The sequence below is a fragment of the Macaca mulatta genome, chromosome 10 (genome assembly GCF_049350105.2).
Source record: "Macaca mulatta isolate MMU2019108-1 chromosome 10, T2T-MMU8v2.0, whole genome shotgun sequence".
NCBI classification, from domain to species: Eukaryota; Metazoa; Chordata; class Mammalia; order Primates; family Cercopithecidae; genus Macaca; species Macaca mulatta.
Genome location: NC_133415.1, coordinates 116,737,240 through 116,752,660, shown reverse-complemented (window position 1 = coordinate 116,752,660; position 15,421 = coordinate 116,737,240). Strand labels below are relative to the sequence as shown.

Below are 15,421 nucleotides of genomic sequence, written 5' to 3'. Positions count from 1 at the left end.
ATCTGATAGGCCGAAACTGTGGGCGAAGCAGGAAAGGGAGGCGTGGTTCGAAGGGAATCCATTCCAGGTTGGCTCCACCAGCGAGAGTCACAGGTAGAACGGTCGGAGTCGCGGGAGGACGAGGAAGGTGGGAAGTGGGCGGACTGTCCAACATGGCGCTGTGGAAAGCCAGCGCAGGGCCCCAGGGGATCTTCCGGGTCGGAGGCAGCTGCCCCCGAGTGCTGGGGCTCGCGCGCTTCGGCGGCTCAAACTCTGACCCCGTGAGATCCTTTCCAGCCCGACCCCTTACTTTAGGGGTCAGCCTCCCCTCGTAAGTCCTGTATTTATATTATTTTTTTTAGTTGGTCTTTTTTTTTTTTTTGAGACGGAGTTTCCCTCTTGTTGCCGAGGCTGGAGTGCAGTGGCGCGATATCGGCTCACTCCAACCTCTGCCCTCTGGGTTCAAGCGATTCTCCTGCCTCAGCCTCCCGAGTAGCTGGGATCACAGGCGCGCGCCAACACGTTCGGCTAGTTTTCGTATTTTTAGTAGAGACAGGGGTTTTGCCACGTTGGCCAGGCTGGTCTCGAACTCCTGACCTTAGGTGATCCACCCGCCTCGGCCTCCTAAAGTGCTAGGATTACAGCTACCCCTCACGCCTGGCTAGTTTGTCCTTTTGGTGGGGACTTTTTATTGTATGCGGGTTGCGCTGAAAAAGACCGCGATTCGTCCCCTCGCCCTGCAGGCGCCGCTGCCGCCTCGCCTCGGGTGTGGACCCTGCGGCCTGAGCGCGTGCACCCCGAGGTTGTCTCACTTCCTGTTCAGGTCGACCAAGCCGGCACTGCGCCCTCCCCACTCCACAGATGAGGAAGCTGAGGTTAAAGTCACTTGCCCTAGGTCACTCCGCAAGTTGAAGCGCTACCAGGATACTCTGGAACAGGATGCCTGACCTCAGAGGAGAGGCGTGTAACCACCAGGCAACTGGCCCCACGAAACAAGTCCCACAACTTCCTTTCTTTGACTCCTACTTGCTCCTGGAAGAAAAGCCTTAAATGGTATTCAAGCCCTTTAGGATCAGATGTCCTAGGACTGCACTCTGGGCTTCCAGCCTGGGGTGGTACTGGTCCCTAGGCATGGAAGCTCCTCCCACTGCCCCTTCATTCACCCGGCCACCTCCTCCCACAGGTGTCTTCCGGGTACTCTTGCACAGGCCTGAGTCCCTTACCACCACTGCCTATCCTGCTCTGGTGCTCTCAGTAATGTTTTCTCCATTTGCTGCCTTTCATTCTTTCCAGAGATCCTTGCTCAACCCAACCAGGCCAGCCCAGGGACTAGGGACGTATACAGACACCTGCTTCAGGCAGTTCAGGGCAGACCACAGAGATGTGACATTACAGACTGTGTTGAGCAGAAGCCTGGTCTCATTCTGTGTTGCATCCCTAAGCCAGGAACAAAGTCCAGCCCAGGCCTGGCTCTGGGGGACACCCAGTAGTGTCCTCTGGCCCGTGCAGGTGTATCCGTAGCCTCACATGCCACCATGTGAGTCTGAAGTCTGTCTGTGAATGCCCTGGTGTAGAAGCCAGGAGTTTGGAGGTGAGAGGGAGCCCTACAAAATAATAGCCAGTGTGAACTCCTGGGAATGCCCAGCCGCTAAGACCTGCCCACAGCCCTGCGATGCCAATGTCCTCCTTTCACAGGAGGAGTTTGCACAGACTTTAAGCGCACAGCTGGCGTCATTTTCCCAGGAGCCATCCTGTAACCCAGGCCAGGTGAAGGGCTCCTCCCTGGGACCCCACAGTCCCTGTTCCCATCATCCTTTTGTGGTGATGAAGGCACTCATCACAGAGTATTGCCATAAACCGGGTCAGGTTAACCTTTCATTCCCTTTAGGAGCTGGGTGGGGGCATCCAAAAGTATTTGTGGGAGGAAGAGAGAAAGGAGGGGATGGAGCAAGGAAGAACGGGGCGGGGTTGGGGGATAAGGTCAGAACGCCCCTGTGAAGGAAGGAAAGCACTAAGTCCCCGTGTTCTGCCTACCCTCCCTGAGACAGCAGATGGGGAGTGCCCCCTTCCCCCCGCCCCACCCCCGCAGTGGTTGGGGGTATGGGGAGGTGAACCAAGAAGGCCAGGAAGGTGTTCAAGTGCGTGATCCCCCACTGGGGCGTATAGGTTACAGCCCCCAGGGCAACTGAAACTCCTCAGGCTCCAGAGGGCTGAAGTGAGTCGCCTCCACGTTCTTGAGGTGCTTCCGAGCCAGGAACAGTGCGAGCCGCCGGCGCCGCCGCGAGCTCAGGCCCTGGCCCACCAGCCATGGGAAGGCGGGTCCGTGTGGCCCCTGGGCCTCCTCGCCCTCCAGCTCCTCTTCGCAGCGTGCACGGTAGGAGCGCAGCAGCGCCAGGCACCACTCCTCGTCCACGCGGTAGCGTGCATAGAAGGCGGCCTCTTGCGCCAAGCTGCCAGCGCGCAGCCAGCGGATGACGACTGCACGGCCCTCCGGCGCCATCACGGCGGGGTAGCGGTGCTCCAACAGGCGCAGCAGCAGCTCGTTGCCCCGGTTGCCCTCCACGCCGCCGGGTGACAGGGGGCGCAGGCGGCCCGAGGTGCTGACCACGTCGTCCTGCGTGCGTCGGAGCAGCAGCACCGGCCCCGGGTAGCAGCACAGCTGCTCGGCCACGTTAAGGTTGAAGTGCTCGCGCACGGTGCGCACCACCAGCCCCTTCCAGCTGTGGGGCATGACCTTCAGCGCCAGCGGCACGAGGTCGTCGAAGGTGGCGTCCAGCACCAGTGCACCCAGCCCCGGGTAGGTCATGGTGGCCCAGGTGGCCGTGAAGCCGCCAACAGACCAGCCGTAGACCACCACGTGCGCGGGCGAGAAGTGCAGGCGGTGCAGTGCGTACTGGACCACCACGTCCATGGCGTTGGCGTCGTGCTGAGGGAAGGGCACGCCAGTGCTGCCGCCGAAGCCGGGGTGGTTCCAGCCCAGCACGGAGTAGCCGGCCTCGAGCGGTGCAGACAGACAGCCCATCTCATAGAAGCCGGCATTGCCTTCGCAGCAGATGACGAGGCGCAGCCCGTGCCCGTGGCTGCCCGGGTCCTGGCGGCGGTCCATGAACATGGTGTCGATCTCGTTGCCGTCACAGGCCACCAGCTTGGCGCGCCGGCCATGGTAGCGCTCCACGAGGCGCTCTTGGCCCTGCTGCAGCAGCGGCAGCAGCGCGCGCGTCATCAGGGACACCGAGCCGGGGTACACGAGCCAGCGGCCCAGCGAGTGGGCCAGCGCGTAACTAGCGAGCTGGCCGGGCAGCTCGCGGAGCTGCTGCAAGAGACACTGCGCCTGGCTGCGCACCCCACGTGGAGGCCGCCCCAGCGCGTCCCCGCCCAGCGCCTCGTCCCGCAGCAGCCACACGCCCGCCGCGGCGGCCGCGCAGGTCAGCGCCCGGTGGCTGCTGCTCCCGCCCGCAGCGCGCACATCATCCCAGCGGAAGGCCACGGGCCAGCCGCGGAATGTGTAGGTGTAGCTGGCGGTCAGGTAGATCTTGAACACGTGCACCAGCGCCTTCACGAAGCAGATGACGCACATGGGTGGTGGCCCCAACGCCCAGCCACTGGGCCGGGGTCGCCGCGAGAGGCTCAGGGCAGTGTTAGGGGATACCGGCTCCCAGCCAGGCCCTGATGGCCTTTGTGACCTGGCCTTCCAGGGCCGAGGGAAGGCTGCATCCTGTTGCTAGGTGGTGGGGCACAAAGGGTTCCCAGAGATGATGGGCCCAAGGTTCTGCCCCTCCCCCACCTTCGCCAAGACCCCACCGGCCAAACGCTCCCAGGCCCAGCTTTCCCACCCATTATTTGAGCAGCTACTCTCTCCCTCTTTCTTATTTATTTATTAAATTGAGATGCGGTCTCGCTATGCTGCCCAGGCTGGTCTTGAACTCCTGGGCTCAAGCGATCCTCCCACCTCCACCTCCCACAGTGCTGGGATTACAGGTGTGAGTCCCTGCGCCCAGCCTCCCTCTTCCTTAAATTTAAGGTGGACAACCCCACAGGCCAGAAAGGGACAGCAAGGCCTCCTCCGCGTGTACCGGGCTTGCTATGGGTCCCCGCCCCCACCCCTTCAGGGTCCGCTGGTTTAAACCTCATCTCCCCAGGAGGGCAGGGTCAGAGCAGGGCTGCTGCCGCGCCAGAAAGGTGGCATTTGCTCCCGGCCTGCTGGTTCCTCCCCTCCACACCTTCCTTCTTCCGTGCAGACCAGAAACAAGCCCCCTTCTTTTCTGGATCCTCTTTTCACTGGCTGCCAGCAACAGCAGTGACCTTTTCGGGCGGGTCCTGCCTGGCTGGGGTTCCTCTTTCTCACTCCCGGGTTGAGCCCCCACTCCCAGGCAGCGCCTCCCCCTTTTCTGGAGGGGTAGGGTGGGTTCCCCTTTTTCCCTGCCCTGGAAAGGGGCAGCCCACCTGAGGACAGGGTCACAGGCCGCCCGCCAGGGGGAGCCCCAGGGAAGGGGGCAGCTCTGGGGACTCAACAGCTCCCCAGACCAGAAACAGAAATGCACAATCAGGGAGTTTGGCAAATCCAGCCAGAGCCTCTGAGCCCAGGTGCCAGGCCTGCCTGAGACCCCAGCCTTCTGGGGAAGGGGTAGTTTCAGGCTGAAGCACCCTCTCTGTGCTCTCCTGCTCAGTATCTGGGTTAGAGGCACTACCTGACCCAAACAGGCCCCGCCCCTGGTTCGGGAGTCCGCTGAGGACTGCTGCTGTCTTTAGGGGTTGGGGGACAGAAGGACAGGGACCAATTAACAAAGGGAGCGATTTGGGGGGCTATTACCCCCATTCTAGGTTGCCAGATAAAATACAGAATAATATGCCAGTTAAATTGGAATTACAAGTAAATAATTTTTAGGTGTAAGTATGTACCAACTACCGCTTGAGACATACTTATATTTTAAAATTGTTTATCTGAAATTCCAACTTAACTGGATATCCTGTTTTTTGTTTGTCTGTTTGTTTGTTTTTGAGACGGAGTCTCACTCTTGTTGCCCAGACTGGAGTGCATTGGTGCAATCTCGGCTCACTGCAACCTCTGCCTCCCGGGTGTTCAAGCGATTCTCCTGCCCAGCCTCCCGAGTAGCTGAGATTACAGGTGCCTGCCGCCACACCCAGCTACTTTTTGTACTTTTAGTAGAGACGGGGTTTCACCATGTTGGTCAGGCTGATCTCTAACTCCTGACCTCAGGTGATCCACCCGCCTCGGCCTCCCAAAGTGCTGGGATTACAGGCATGAGCCACCACGCTGGCCTAGATATATCCTGTTTTTTTTTTTTTTTTTTTTTTTTTTTTTTGAGACGGAGCCTTGCTGTGTCACCCAGGCTGGAGTGCAATGGCCAGATCTCGGCTCACTGCAAGCTCCGCCTCCCGGGTTCACGCCATTCTCCTGCCTCAGCCTCCCGAGTAGCTGGGACTACAGGCACCCGCCACCTCGCCCGGCTAGTTTTTTTTTTGTATTTTTTATTAGAGACGGGGTTTCACCGTGTTAGCCAGGATGGTCTCGATCTCCTGACCTCGTGATCCGCCCGTCTCGGCCTCCCAAAGTGCTGGGATTACAGGCTTGAGCCACCGCGCCCGGCCGATATATCCTGTTTTTAAATTTGTTTTTGTTTTGCTAAATCTGGCAGTCCTACCCCCAGGCACACATTCAGTTGAGATCCAGATGTTCCTGGTTATCCAGCTTTGATCTCGGATTGGCTGCTATGCTCATTGGTCAAGGCCTGAGGACAAAGAGTGTCTCAGGGTCCACTGGTGCACCTGTCACACCATCCTTTCCACTGGGTCCTGGGCAGCAACAGGAGCCCTGCCTCAGGAGCAAACCCACAGGATACTGCCCCTGGGGCCAAGGGATGGGCAAGGCTTCCCCTGGGGATTGGTGGTTCTGGTCCTGCTCAAGTGTCCGCCCCTGACCCTGTGGGGAAAGGAGCCTGTTGTGGTTAGGGGTGGGGATGGAAACTTCTGCAGCGGGGGGAGATGATGCCTTTCCCAGGAGCCTCTTTCATAAACTCAGCAGCTGCTTACTCTAGGCGGGTTGGGGCTGTGGGCCCAAAGGCTCTTGGCCCATTTCGTGCGAGACCACAGGAGTGAACCCAGCAACAGAGCCGAGGATTCATCGGGGGTCCCTGCCTCCTCAGTTCAGATCCTGGCAGCAGCAGGAGTCCTGGAGGACTGTACACGTAGGATGTTGGATGCACTAAACTTATTTTGATTCCCCTGAACAGGTCCTGCTTGGAGGAGCCTCGTCCTCCTGGGGGCAGTCTCCCAGCTTGATCCGCTCAGGGACTTGTTTGGAAATGGAGGCTTTTCTTTAGCCAGGCCCACCTGCCCTTAGCTGCCCCCACAACAACCCACCCACACACACACACACAGAGAGAGCAGGAAGTTCTTGAGAGGAGGAGGGGAGAGCCTGGGACCGGATTCTGAGGGCAAAGGTCAGCAGGCTGGAGCCGCTGGCCCCCAGGGGTTCCATGCCTTATCCTGTGTCTGGCCCAGCCCCTGACCCCACCAGCCCACGGGAGTCCAAGTGCCCCAGAACCCCCAGCTCTGTTGAGACAGGAAAGCATGTGACAGGAAGGGAGCTGTCCCCTCTCTAGAAGAGCCCCCAGACTGGACCAGCTGCAGCAGCCGTGACCTCTTGTGCCCCCACCCCCATCAGCTCAGGGAAGTGTCCACAAGGTGGTGGGGGGGCTGTGTCCCTGTTAATCCGTGTGTGGAGGCAACCCCACCCCGCACCCCAGTGCCCTCCAGGCAGACATCTGAGCGTGCACCCCACCCCCACAGGGCCTGCCAGTCTCTGAGCCCTCCACCCCTTGGTTCCCACCCTCCTGCACTGGGGCAGGGCTCTCCCGCTGGCCAGTTCTGCTAGGCCTCCCTGGAGGCCCTTGATTTATGCCGCTGGAGCCTGCAGAGCCAACCTTGGAGAAGGAAGGAGAGGAGAGAGAGAAAACCAGTCCCAGAGGCCGGAGGGGCAGGAACCAGGATCAGAGCCCCTGGCAGAGGGCATCCATCAGGGAGTGAGCTGACCTCAGCAGCTCCGGACGCAGGGAGCAGTGCCCAGGCCTTGGGAAAACTGAAGCTACCCTGGTGGGTGCGGGAGCTGAGTCTGCACAAACGCCTCTGCTCAGGAAATGGGGTGCAGGGAAGGTGGGGGTGGCTTGGAGCCCAAGGACAGGAGGGGATGCTTCCTGGAGGATGCAGGGTCAGGAGAAGGGGCGGAAATGGCCAAGACAGCTGCTGAACATCTGGAGTCACAGAGAATTAATTACTCAGCGCCCTCAGGACGGTGGGGTTGGTGGGGGAGTGGCGCACACTGGAGCCTTCTCCATCCTGGCTCCCTGCAGGGCCTGTACTCTGGGCCTCTCTCCTGCCCAGGATGAAGGACACTGGTAAGCAGCGCTCCCCAGAGTGCCCCCCAACACCCATCTCAGTACACACCCCTGGGTGGCCATGCTGTGTATGTGTGGAGGGCTCACCGTCCTCCCTGCCTACGAGCACTGCCACTGGAGCCTCCGGCACCCCCACACTGGCATTCGGCTCCTCCCCAGGCCTGCTCCCCGTCTCCTTTGGGAATGAGCCAGGGTCTCTCCAGAATCCTTGACAGAATCCCCTGCACTGTCAGGGGAGGGAGTGGGGACAGCTGCCCACATCAAGGTAAAGTCTGGGTTGGGGTCAAGAGTCCTGCAGGGGCCAGGCATGGTGGGTCAAGCCTACAGTTCCAGCCACTTGGGTGGCTGAAGTGGGAGGATTGCTTGAGGCCAGGAGTTCAAGGCTGCAGTGAGCTATGATGGCACTGCTGCACACACACACACAAATCCTGCTGGCCTGCGTGACGTCGGCTGAATTCTTCAGGGGCAGAGTCTGCACCACCGCTGCAGAAATCGTCCACTGGGCTCCATACACACACTTTGAAGGGTATGTTCAGGGCCCAGGTTCACCCTGGCTTAGAAGACCCTAGAGCAGGGCCCTTTCTCTCACTGCAATAACCAGTTTTTGATATGAGTGCTTATTTTTGTTATTCGAAATGTAACATTCTCATTGCATCCAGTGGCACAGGGATATAAGGTGATTAACTGTTCTTTCCACACTCCCTCCTAGATGTCCAGAGTTGCTATTCTGGACCGTGTCTTTCACACCCTCCTCTATTTGCCTACAAACATAGACATACATAGAGTCTTTTGTTTTTTGAGACGGAATCTCGCTCTGTCACCCAGGCTGGAGTGCAGTGGCGCGATCTCGGCTCACTGCAAGCTCTGCCTCCTGGGTCCACTCATTCTCCTGCCTCAGCCTCCCGCATAGCGCATAGCTGGGACTACAGGCGCCCGCCACCACGCCTGGCTAATTTTTTTGTATTTTTAGTAGAGACAGAGTTTCACCGTGTCAGCCAGGATGGTCTCAATCTCCTGACCTCGTGATCTGCCTGCCTCGGCCTCCCAAAGTGCTGGGATTGCAGGCGTGAGCCACCGCGGTGCTGGGATGACAGGTGTGAGCCACCACGGCCCGCCCACACAGAATCTTATCTAGGGGTCTTCTGTCACTTTCTCGTGCGGAGACAGGCCTGGTGTTCATGTCACTCTGCAGCAGGCTTGCTCTTCTCCGAGGTGCGTCCTGAGCGTCCTGCAGTCTCACAGCACAGGCCTGCAAATGCCCCCTGGAGTTCCTGCCCTGGCACCACTGTGTCCACTTCTGTTGTTGGACACACGGGCTCGAGACCTCTCCCCACTGCAGACTTGGGGCATCGCGCACCTTTGTTCAAGGACCCTGGCCTCTAGGGGTTTTCTTTTTCTTTTTTCTTTGTTTTTTTTTTTTTTTTTTTTTTTTTTTAGACGGAGTCTCGCTCTGTCACCCAGGTTGGAGTGCAGTGGCGTGATCTCAGCTCACTGCAAACTCCGCCTCCCGGGTTCACGCCATTCTCCTGCCTCAGCCTCCCGAGTAGCTGGGACTACAGGCGCCCTCCGCCAGGCCCGGCTAATTTTTTGTATTTTCAGTAGAGACGGGGTTTCACCGTGTTAGCCAGGATGGTCTCGATCTCCTGACCTCGTGATCCGCCCGTCTCGGCCTCCCAAAGTGCTGGGATGACAGGCGTGGGCCACCGCGGCGCTGGGATGACAGGCGTGGGCCTCCCAAAGTGCTGGGATGACAGGCGTGGGCCACCGCAGCGCTGGGGTGACAGGCGTGGGCCACCGCGGCGCTGGGGTGACAGGCGTGGGCCACTGCACCCGGCCGGGCTTTTCTTACTGGCCAGATTTCTAGCAGCGCGATGCTCAATCCGAGGGGGTATTCTTAAAGCCAAGAGCTTTGCCCCAGTTGCTTTTCCACAGGGTGTGACTGTGTCACCTGTGAGTCTTTGAGGGAGCTTCTCTGCAGGCTTCTTCTGTCACACTGGCGGCTCCACGCTTTTATCTGCGTTTTTAGTGGTCCCTCTGTGTTGTGTATTCAGCGAATACTGATCCCCGCCTCTGACCAGGCTGGCACCAGCAGCCATTCCACCCCGTGAGGCAATCCACTCCAGCTTTTCACTCCTTGCCCCTCGGAGACCCTCACCTGGGGGGCGTGTGGTGACCAGATGGAAACCACGGCCTGGATCTCGGACAGTCAGCCCTGGGTGTGGGCGAGGAGGGGAGATGACGCTGAGCCCGGATTGGGGGATGAATGGAAAGGGCAGGGGTCCCTTGGCTCTTGGCTTAAGCTTAGCCGGTTCGGTGCTTCCTGGCCCCTGGGTTTGGCCTCGCCAGCCTGCATCCCAGCCCAGAGGGCCCAAACAGGAGTCTCTGGTGGGGACTCCGACTCCACCAGGGGCACCAAGTCCACAGGAGGCCACAGAGGTTGCCCCTTTTTCCTGGTTTCCCCAAGTCGTGGAACCATCGAAAATCCCTCAGGGTGACGGCCCGTGTGCCCCTGCACCTTCTCCCCTCCCCGCCTCCACCGCACCTGCAGGGTGGTGGGTGGTGGATGGTGGGGACGGGCCCTAAGCAGGCGCAGGCCAGCGGAGTGGTCAGAGGGACTGGAGACCCAGCCCTCCCTCCCTCCCTACGCCCAGAGAGCCCAGAGACGGAGGGAGGCACACCCAGCTTGTGTCAGCAGGGGCGGGGTGGTCACTGACAGCCAAGTCAAGGTCCCGGCGAGCTGGATGCGCGGCCCAACCCCAGGCCTTCCTTCCTGGGGTGCGTGGCTCCCACCTGCCGGGTGGGTGGGCTGAAAGCCAGCGTCCGCTAGGGCCCGGGCGTCTGTGCTGTGAGCTCAGGGACCGGGGCTCCTTCAAAGCCCTAGATCTGGGGGAGCCTCCGTCCCGGCAGCCAGGCTGGGCAGCGGTCCCTGGACCTGAGAGTGGAGGAGGAGTGGGGGGTGCAGGGAGGGGAGAGCCAGTCCGGGGCGGGATGGACAGACCTCGGACATGCAAGGTCACCAGGAACCCAGGTTCTGGCTGGCAGGAGAGGAGGAAGCTTCGTCCGGGGCCCCCACTGCCCTGTGGCCACAGCTCGGGGGGGCCAGTTCTTGGGCCGCACCTCCCGCACTTCCCGAGCTCGCTCTGAGCGGATCTAGGTTGCAGCCCTGGCGGCTCCTTCTAAATCACTTGTGCAGATTAAAAACAGCAACTGTCCCAGAGCTGACCCCAGGGGACCCTGAAAGCTGCCCCCCACCCCCCAGGCACTCTCTGTTCTCAGCGTCGGCTGGACTCTGGGGCGGCTGCTTCGAGGTCCCCGCCTCCAATACCTCCGCCCAGGCCGTCCCTGGGGAGCTGGCGCCAGGTCAAGCCCACCACAGCCCGGAGGCCTGGACAGGGAGCCCCTTCTTCTTTATGGCCCCTCCCCTCCCGCCCCCCTTCCAGTTGGAGAGTGGGGAGGGAGGAAGAGAGGAAAGGAGGAAGAAAGAGAGGCTGTCCTGAGGGGTCTGGAAGGGGTGCCCCCACCACGGTTCCTGTGGCTTCTCTAACTGGGACTGACTCCATGGCCAGGCCACTGAAACCCACAGGCACCAAGCAGATACACAGGTACCCCTAAAGGTGGCCCTGCCTCAAGACAGGATCTGGGGGCCAGGAAGGTACCTGGGCCTTTGCCCCGAGCCAACCCAGGAAGGCAGTGGGATGGGGAGCATAGGAGCAGAGGAGGCTCTGCCAGGGCCTCCATTACCGCCTTGTGTCTCCTGTCCCAGCCCTGGGATCCGTGCGAACCACGGGTCTGCCCACCCGTGCTGCTTTGAAGCTGCCCTGAGGGGAGGGGGGGCCAGCTGCCAGAGGTGCGTGTGCCCGCCCAGCCCCTCCAGCTGCGTGGGAGCCTGGATTAACCGCAGGGCTGCCAGCAGCCTTTGAAGTGCTGGGGTGCGGCCACAGGAAGTGGGCGGCAGCCCACCCAGGCCCTAAGTCCCACCTCCCCAGGGTAAGCGCCTGGTCCACCAACTGGGCTGGGAGCCCAGCCTGCAGCGTCCCCTCTGCACCCCAGGTGTGCCTGGGCTGGGGACTGTAGCCTCTCCCCCAACCCCTAGGCCCAACCCCAGCCCCAGTTTAGTCCAGGCTCTTTCAGGGCGGCAATGGGGCCAGGAACTGGTCCCTCTCCCTCAGCTAAAAATAGCAGGCCTCAGGCTTTGCGGAAAGCCCCTGGGGCGGAGGAGGAAGGAGCAGGCCCTGGAGCTGGGGCTGCAAGGAGGGAGGCCTTACAGGAAGTGCCTGGCCGCCCCGGCAAAGGCTCCTGGTCAGCTGCTCAGCCCCCTGGAAAGCCCCAGGCAGTGTCTGAGTGGAGGCAGGACCAGGAGGGTGAGGGTGGCAGGACCAGGAGGGTGAGGGAGGCAGGACCAGGAGGGTGAGGGAGGCAGGACCAGGAGGGTGATGGTGGCAGGACCAGGAGGGTGATGGAGGCAGGACCAGGAGGGTGAGGGTGGCAGGACCAGGAGGGTGAGGGAGGCAGGACCAGGAGGGTGAGGGAGGCAGGACCAGGAGGGTGAGGGTGGCAGGACCAGGAGGGTGAGGGTGGCAGGACCAGGAGGGTGAGGGTGGCAGGACCAGGAGGGTGAGGGAGGCAGGACCAGGAGGGTGAGGGTGGCAGGACCAGGAGGGTGAGGGTGGCAGGACCAGGAGGGTGAGGGAGGCAGGACCAGGAGGGTGAGGGAGGCAGGACCAGGAGGGTGATGGAGGCAGGACCAGGAGGGTGAGGGTGGCAGGACCAGGAGGGTGAGGGAGGCAGGACCAGGCTGGAGCCCGTCACATTCCAGGTGGGCTTCCCCTTCCACCAGCTGACGTCCTTCTGGGCCTGGGTGGTCTCCTGCCGTGGATACCAGGAGGGCAGGACGAAGGCCGTTCTCCCTGCCTCCGCCGTTCTCTGCATCTGGTGATGACCTGATCTCCCCACTCTCTCCACCTTCCCCATTTCCCATCCTTAGTGGGAATCATTCATTCAGTGGACATGTATCGAGGGCCTGCTGGCTGGGTGAAGCACTGGCTGGTCCCATCCTTGCCCTCAGAGTGCTTGCCGTGCGCAAGTAGGGATTTAACCCAAAGAGGGATTTTGTTTTATTTTGTTTTATTTTTATTGTGTATTTATTTATTTGAGATGGAATCTCACTTTGTCGCCCAGACTGGAGTGCAGTGGCATGGTCTCAGCTCACTGCACCCTCTGCCTCCCGGTTTCAAGCGATTCTCCTGCCTCAGCCTCCCAAGTAGCTGGGACTACAGGTGCCCACCACCTCGCCTGGCTAACTTTTGTATTTTTAGTAGAGATGGGGTTTCACCATGTTGGCCAGGCTGGTCTCAACTCCTGACCTCAGGTGATCTGCCCACCCTCAGCCTCCCAAAGTGCTGGGATTACAGGCATGAGCCACTGAGCCTGGCCTATTTTATGTTTTAATTTTATTTATTTATTTATTTTGAGACAGAGTTTGTTCTGTTGCCCAGGCTGGAGTACAGTGGCGCGATCTCCGCTCATTGCAACCTCTGCTTCCTGGATTCAAGCAATTCTCCTGCCTCAGCCTCCCGAGTAGTTGAGATTACAGACTCGTGCCACCAACTCCTGACCTCAGGTGATTCTCCCACCTCAGCCTCCCAAAGTATTGGGATTACAGCCATGAGCCACCATGCCTGGCCTAATTTTTGTATTTTTGGTAGTGATGGGGTTTCACCATATTGGCCGTGGTTGCCCAGGCTGGTCTCAAACTCCTGACTTCAGGTGATCCACCCACCTTGGCCTCCCAAAGTGCTGGGACTACAAGTGTGAGCCATCACACCCAGCCTAATTTTTGTATTTTCAGTAGAGACGGGGTTTCACCATGTTGGCCAGGCTGGTCTTGAACTCCTGACCTCAGGTGATCCGTCCACCTCAGCCTCCCAAAGTGCTGGGGTTATAGGCATGAGCCAGTGCTCCCGGTCAAGAAAGGTTTTGCAGGAAGCAAACACCAGCAGCTGCCATTCTGGAGGGGAGGTGGATCAGGAGCTGAGACCAGAGCGATGGGTAGGAATTCGCCCTGTGAATTAGGCTGTGGATTTGGGCTGACCCTGGGAGAGGCCCTAGTGCTGAAGGAATAAGAACAGAGGTCAGAGTGGCTGGGACCTTAGGGGTCAAGAGGAATGAGGCTAGGGATGGGGAGTGGGAAGATAGGTAGGGCTTTGCAAACTGGGGCAAGGAGTTGGAAAGGAAGCCAGTTTTTTGGGGTTTTTTTGTTTGTTTGTTTTTTGAGACAGAGTCTTGCTCTGTCGCCAGGCTGGAGTACAGTGGTGCGATCTCGGCTCACTGCAACCTCCGTCTCCCTCGTTTAAGTGATTCTCCTGCCTCAGCCTCCCGAGTGGCTGGGACTACAGGTGTGTGCCACCACGCCCAGCTAACTTTTGTATTTTTAGTAGAGACAGGGTTTCACCATGTTGGCCAGGCTGGTATCAATCTCTTGACCTCGTGATCTGCCCGCCTCGGCCTCCCAAAGTGCTGGGATTACAGGCTTGAGCCACCGCGCCCGGCTGAAAGGAAGCCACTTCTAAGAAGCTCCTGAAAATTTCTCTCCTGAACATTTCTAGGCTCCTGTCTGTGTGTCAGAGATAATGGGTGGTAAATGCTGGTGGGAAGGCTGTAGGGCAGGGAATAGCTTAACATACAAGACCATCCAGAGACCAAGTCCGGAGTGCTTGGGAAAGGCCAGGGCGTGCAGTGGGTGGGGACTGAGCGGACAGACGTCTCCGTTTCCCAGGCGTGGACCCCCAGGAGTGGGTGCAGCAGAGCGCCCAGACGTGAGTTTCGGGTGGCCCCCATCTTCCTGGCTTGACTTTCCCTACAATGGGCAGCGGTTTGGGTGCTGGCAAGGCTGGAGTTCTCAGAAGGTACCACGAAAGGAGGCACAGAGGGAGACTTCCCACATTTTCGAGAGAGTGACTAAGAGTGGACCACAAAATCTGAACTGGATAAGAAGGAAGCCCAAGAAAGGGGAAGGCCGCCTGTTCTGGAGAAAGGAGGGTTGCCCTGGAGCGAAGCGCTTGGTGAGGTGTGACAGCCGGGGAGGGGGCAGTTGTGCCACAGACGGGGAAACTGGAAGCAGTCATTTCGGAGCGTGTGGGTTTTGGTGACAGCCGGCTCCAAGGTGTGAGTGAGCCTGGGTGCCTGAAGTGGGGGGAAGTGGAGGAACCACACGACATCTCCCCAGGAGAGTTTAGTTTCAAGGAGGGATGAAGGAGGCATCTCCAGGCTGTGTGAGGTCTTCCCCTTTACAAACAGCCACCCACAGCTGCGTCACTGCTGCCAGCCACTGTTGCTGCCGCCTCATTGACCGCAGCCACCGTCAGCATCTTCGGTGGTACCTCCAGCCCGTCGCCACTTCCCCATTAGCCTCACCAGGACCCACCCTGGCACCGCTGCCGTTCACCCAGTGGGCGAATGTCTGTTCAGAAGTCCCTCCGGGCGCGGCGGCATGTTGAGCTCTGGTCACTGCAGCAAGCAGCACAGGCAAGGCCCTTGCAAGGGATGCAGTCATGGGGTGACCAAAACATATAAAGAGATTCAGAGGCCGGGCGTGGTGGCTCACGCCTGTAATCCCAGCACTTCTGGAGGCCGAGGTGGGCGGATCACAAGGTCAGGAGTTCGAGACCAGCCTGACCAGTATGGTGAAGCCCTGTCTCTACTAAAAATACAAAAAAATTAGCATGGCGGTGGGCGCCTGTAATCCCAGCTACTCGGGAGGCTGAGGCAGGAGAATTGCTTGAACCCGGCAGGAGGAGGTTGCACTGAGCCGAGATCACGCTATTGCACTGCAGCCTGGGCAACAGAGACAGACTGTCTCAAAGAAAAAAAAAATAGGCCGGGCGCGGTGGCTCACGCCTGTAATCCCAGCACTTTGGGAGGCCGAGGCGGGCAGATCACGAGGTCAGGAGATGGAGACCATCCTGGCTAACACGGTGAAACCCCGTCTCTACTGAAAATACAAAAAACTAGCCGGGCGTGGTGGCGGC

At 59.7% G+C, this 15,421-nt stretch overlaps 2 protein-coding genes and 1 long non-coding RNA gene across 3 annotated transcripts in view; 1 reads left to right on the top strand and 2 right to left on the bottom strand.

The window, feature by feature from the left end:
- Positions 1–15,421, bottom strand: part of DNAJC5 (DnaJ heat shock protein family (Hsp40) member C5) — a 222,650-nt gene that overhangs the window by 68,954 nt on the left and 138,275 nt on the right. The window lies entirely within an intron of this gene.
- LOC144332229 (uncharacterized) lies at positions 61–1,387 on the top strand. Its single transcript, XR_013400128.1, has 2 exons — positions 61–93; positions 723–1,387. It is a non-coding gene; the product is annotated as an uncharacterized LOC144332229 (long non-coding RNA).
- On the bottom strand, positions 1,827–3,879 carry ABHD16B (abhydrolase domain containing 16B). Its single transcript, NM_001193727.2, is given in 1 exon segment — positions 1,827–3,879. A coding segment is annotated over 1 exon segment (1,410 nt). The 5' UTR covers positions 3,557–3,879; the 3' UTR covers positions 1,827–2,146.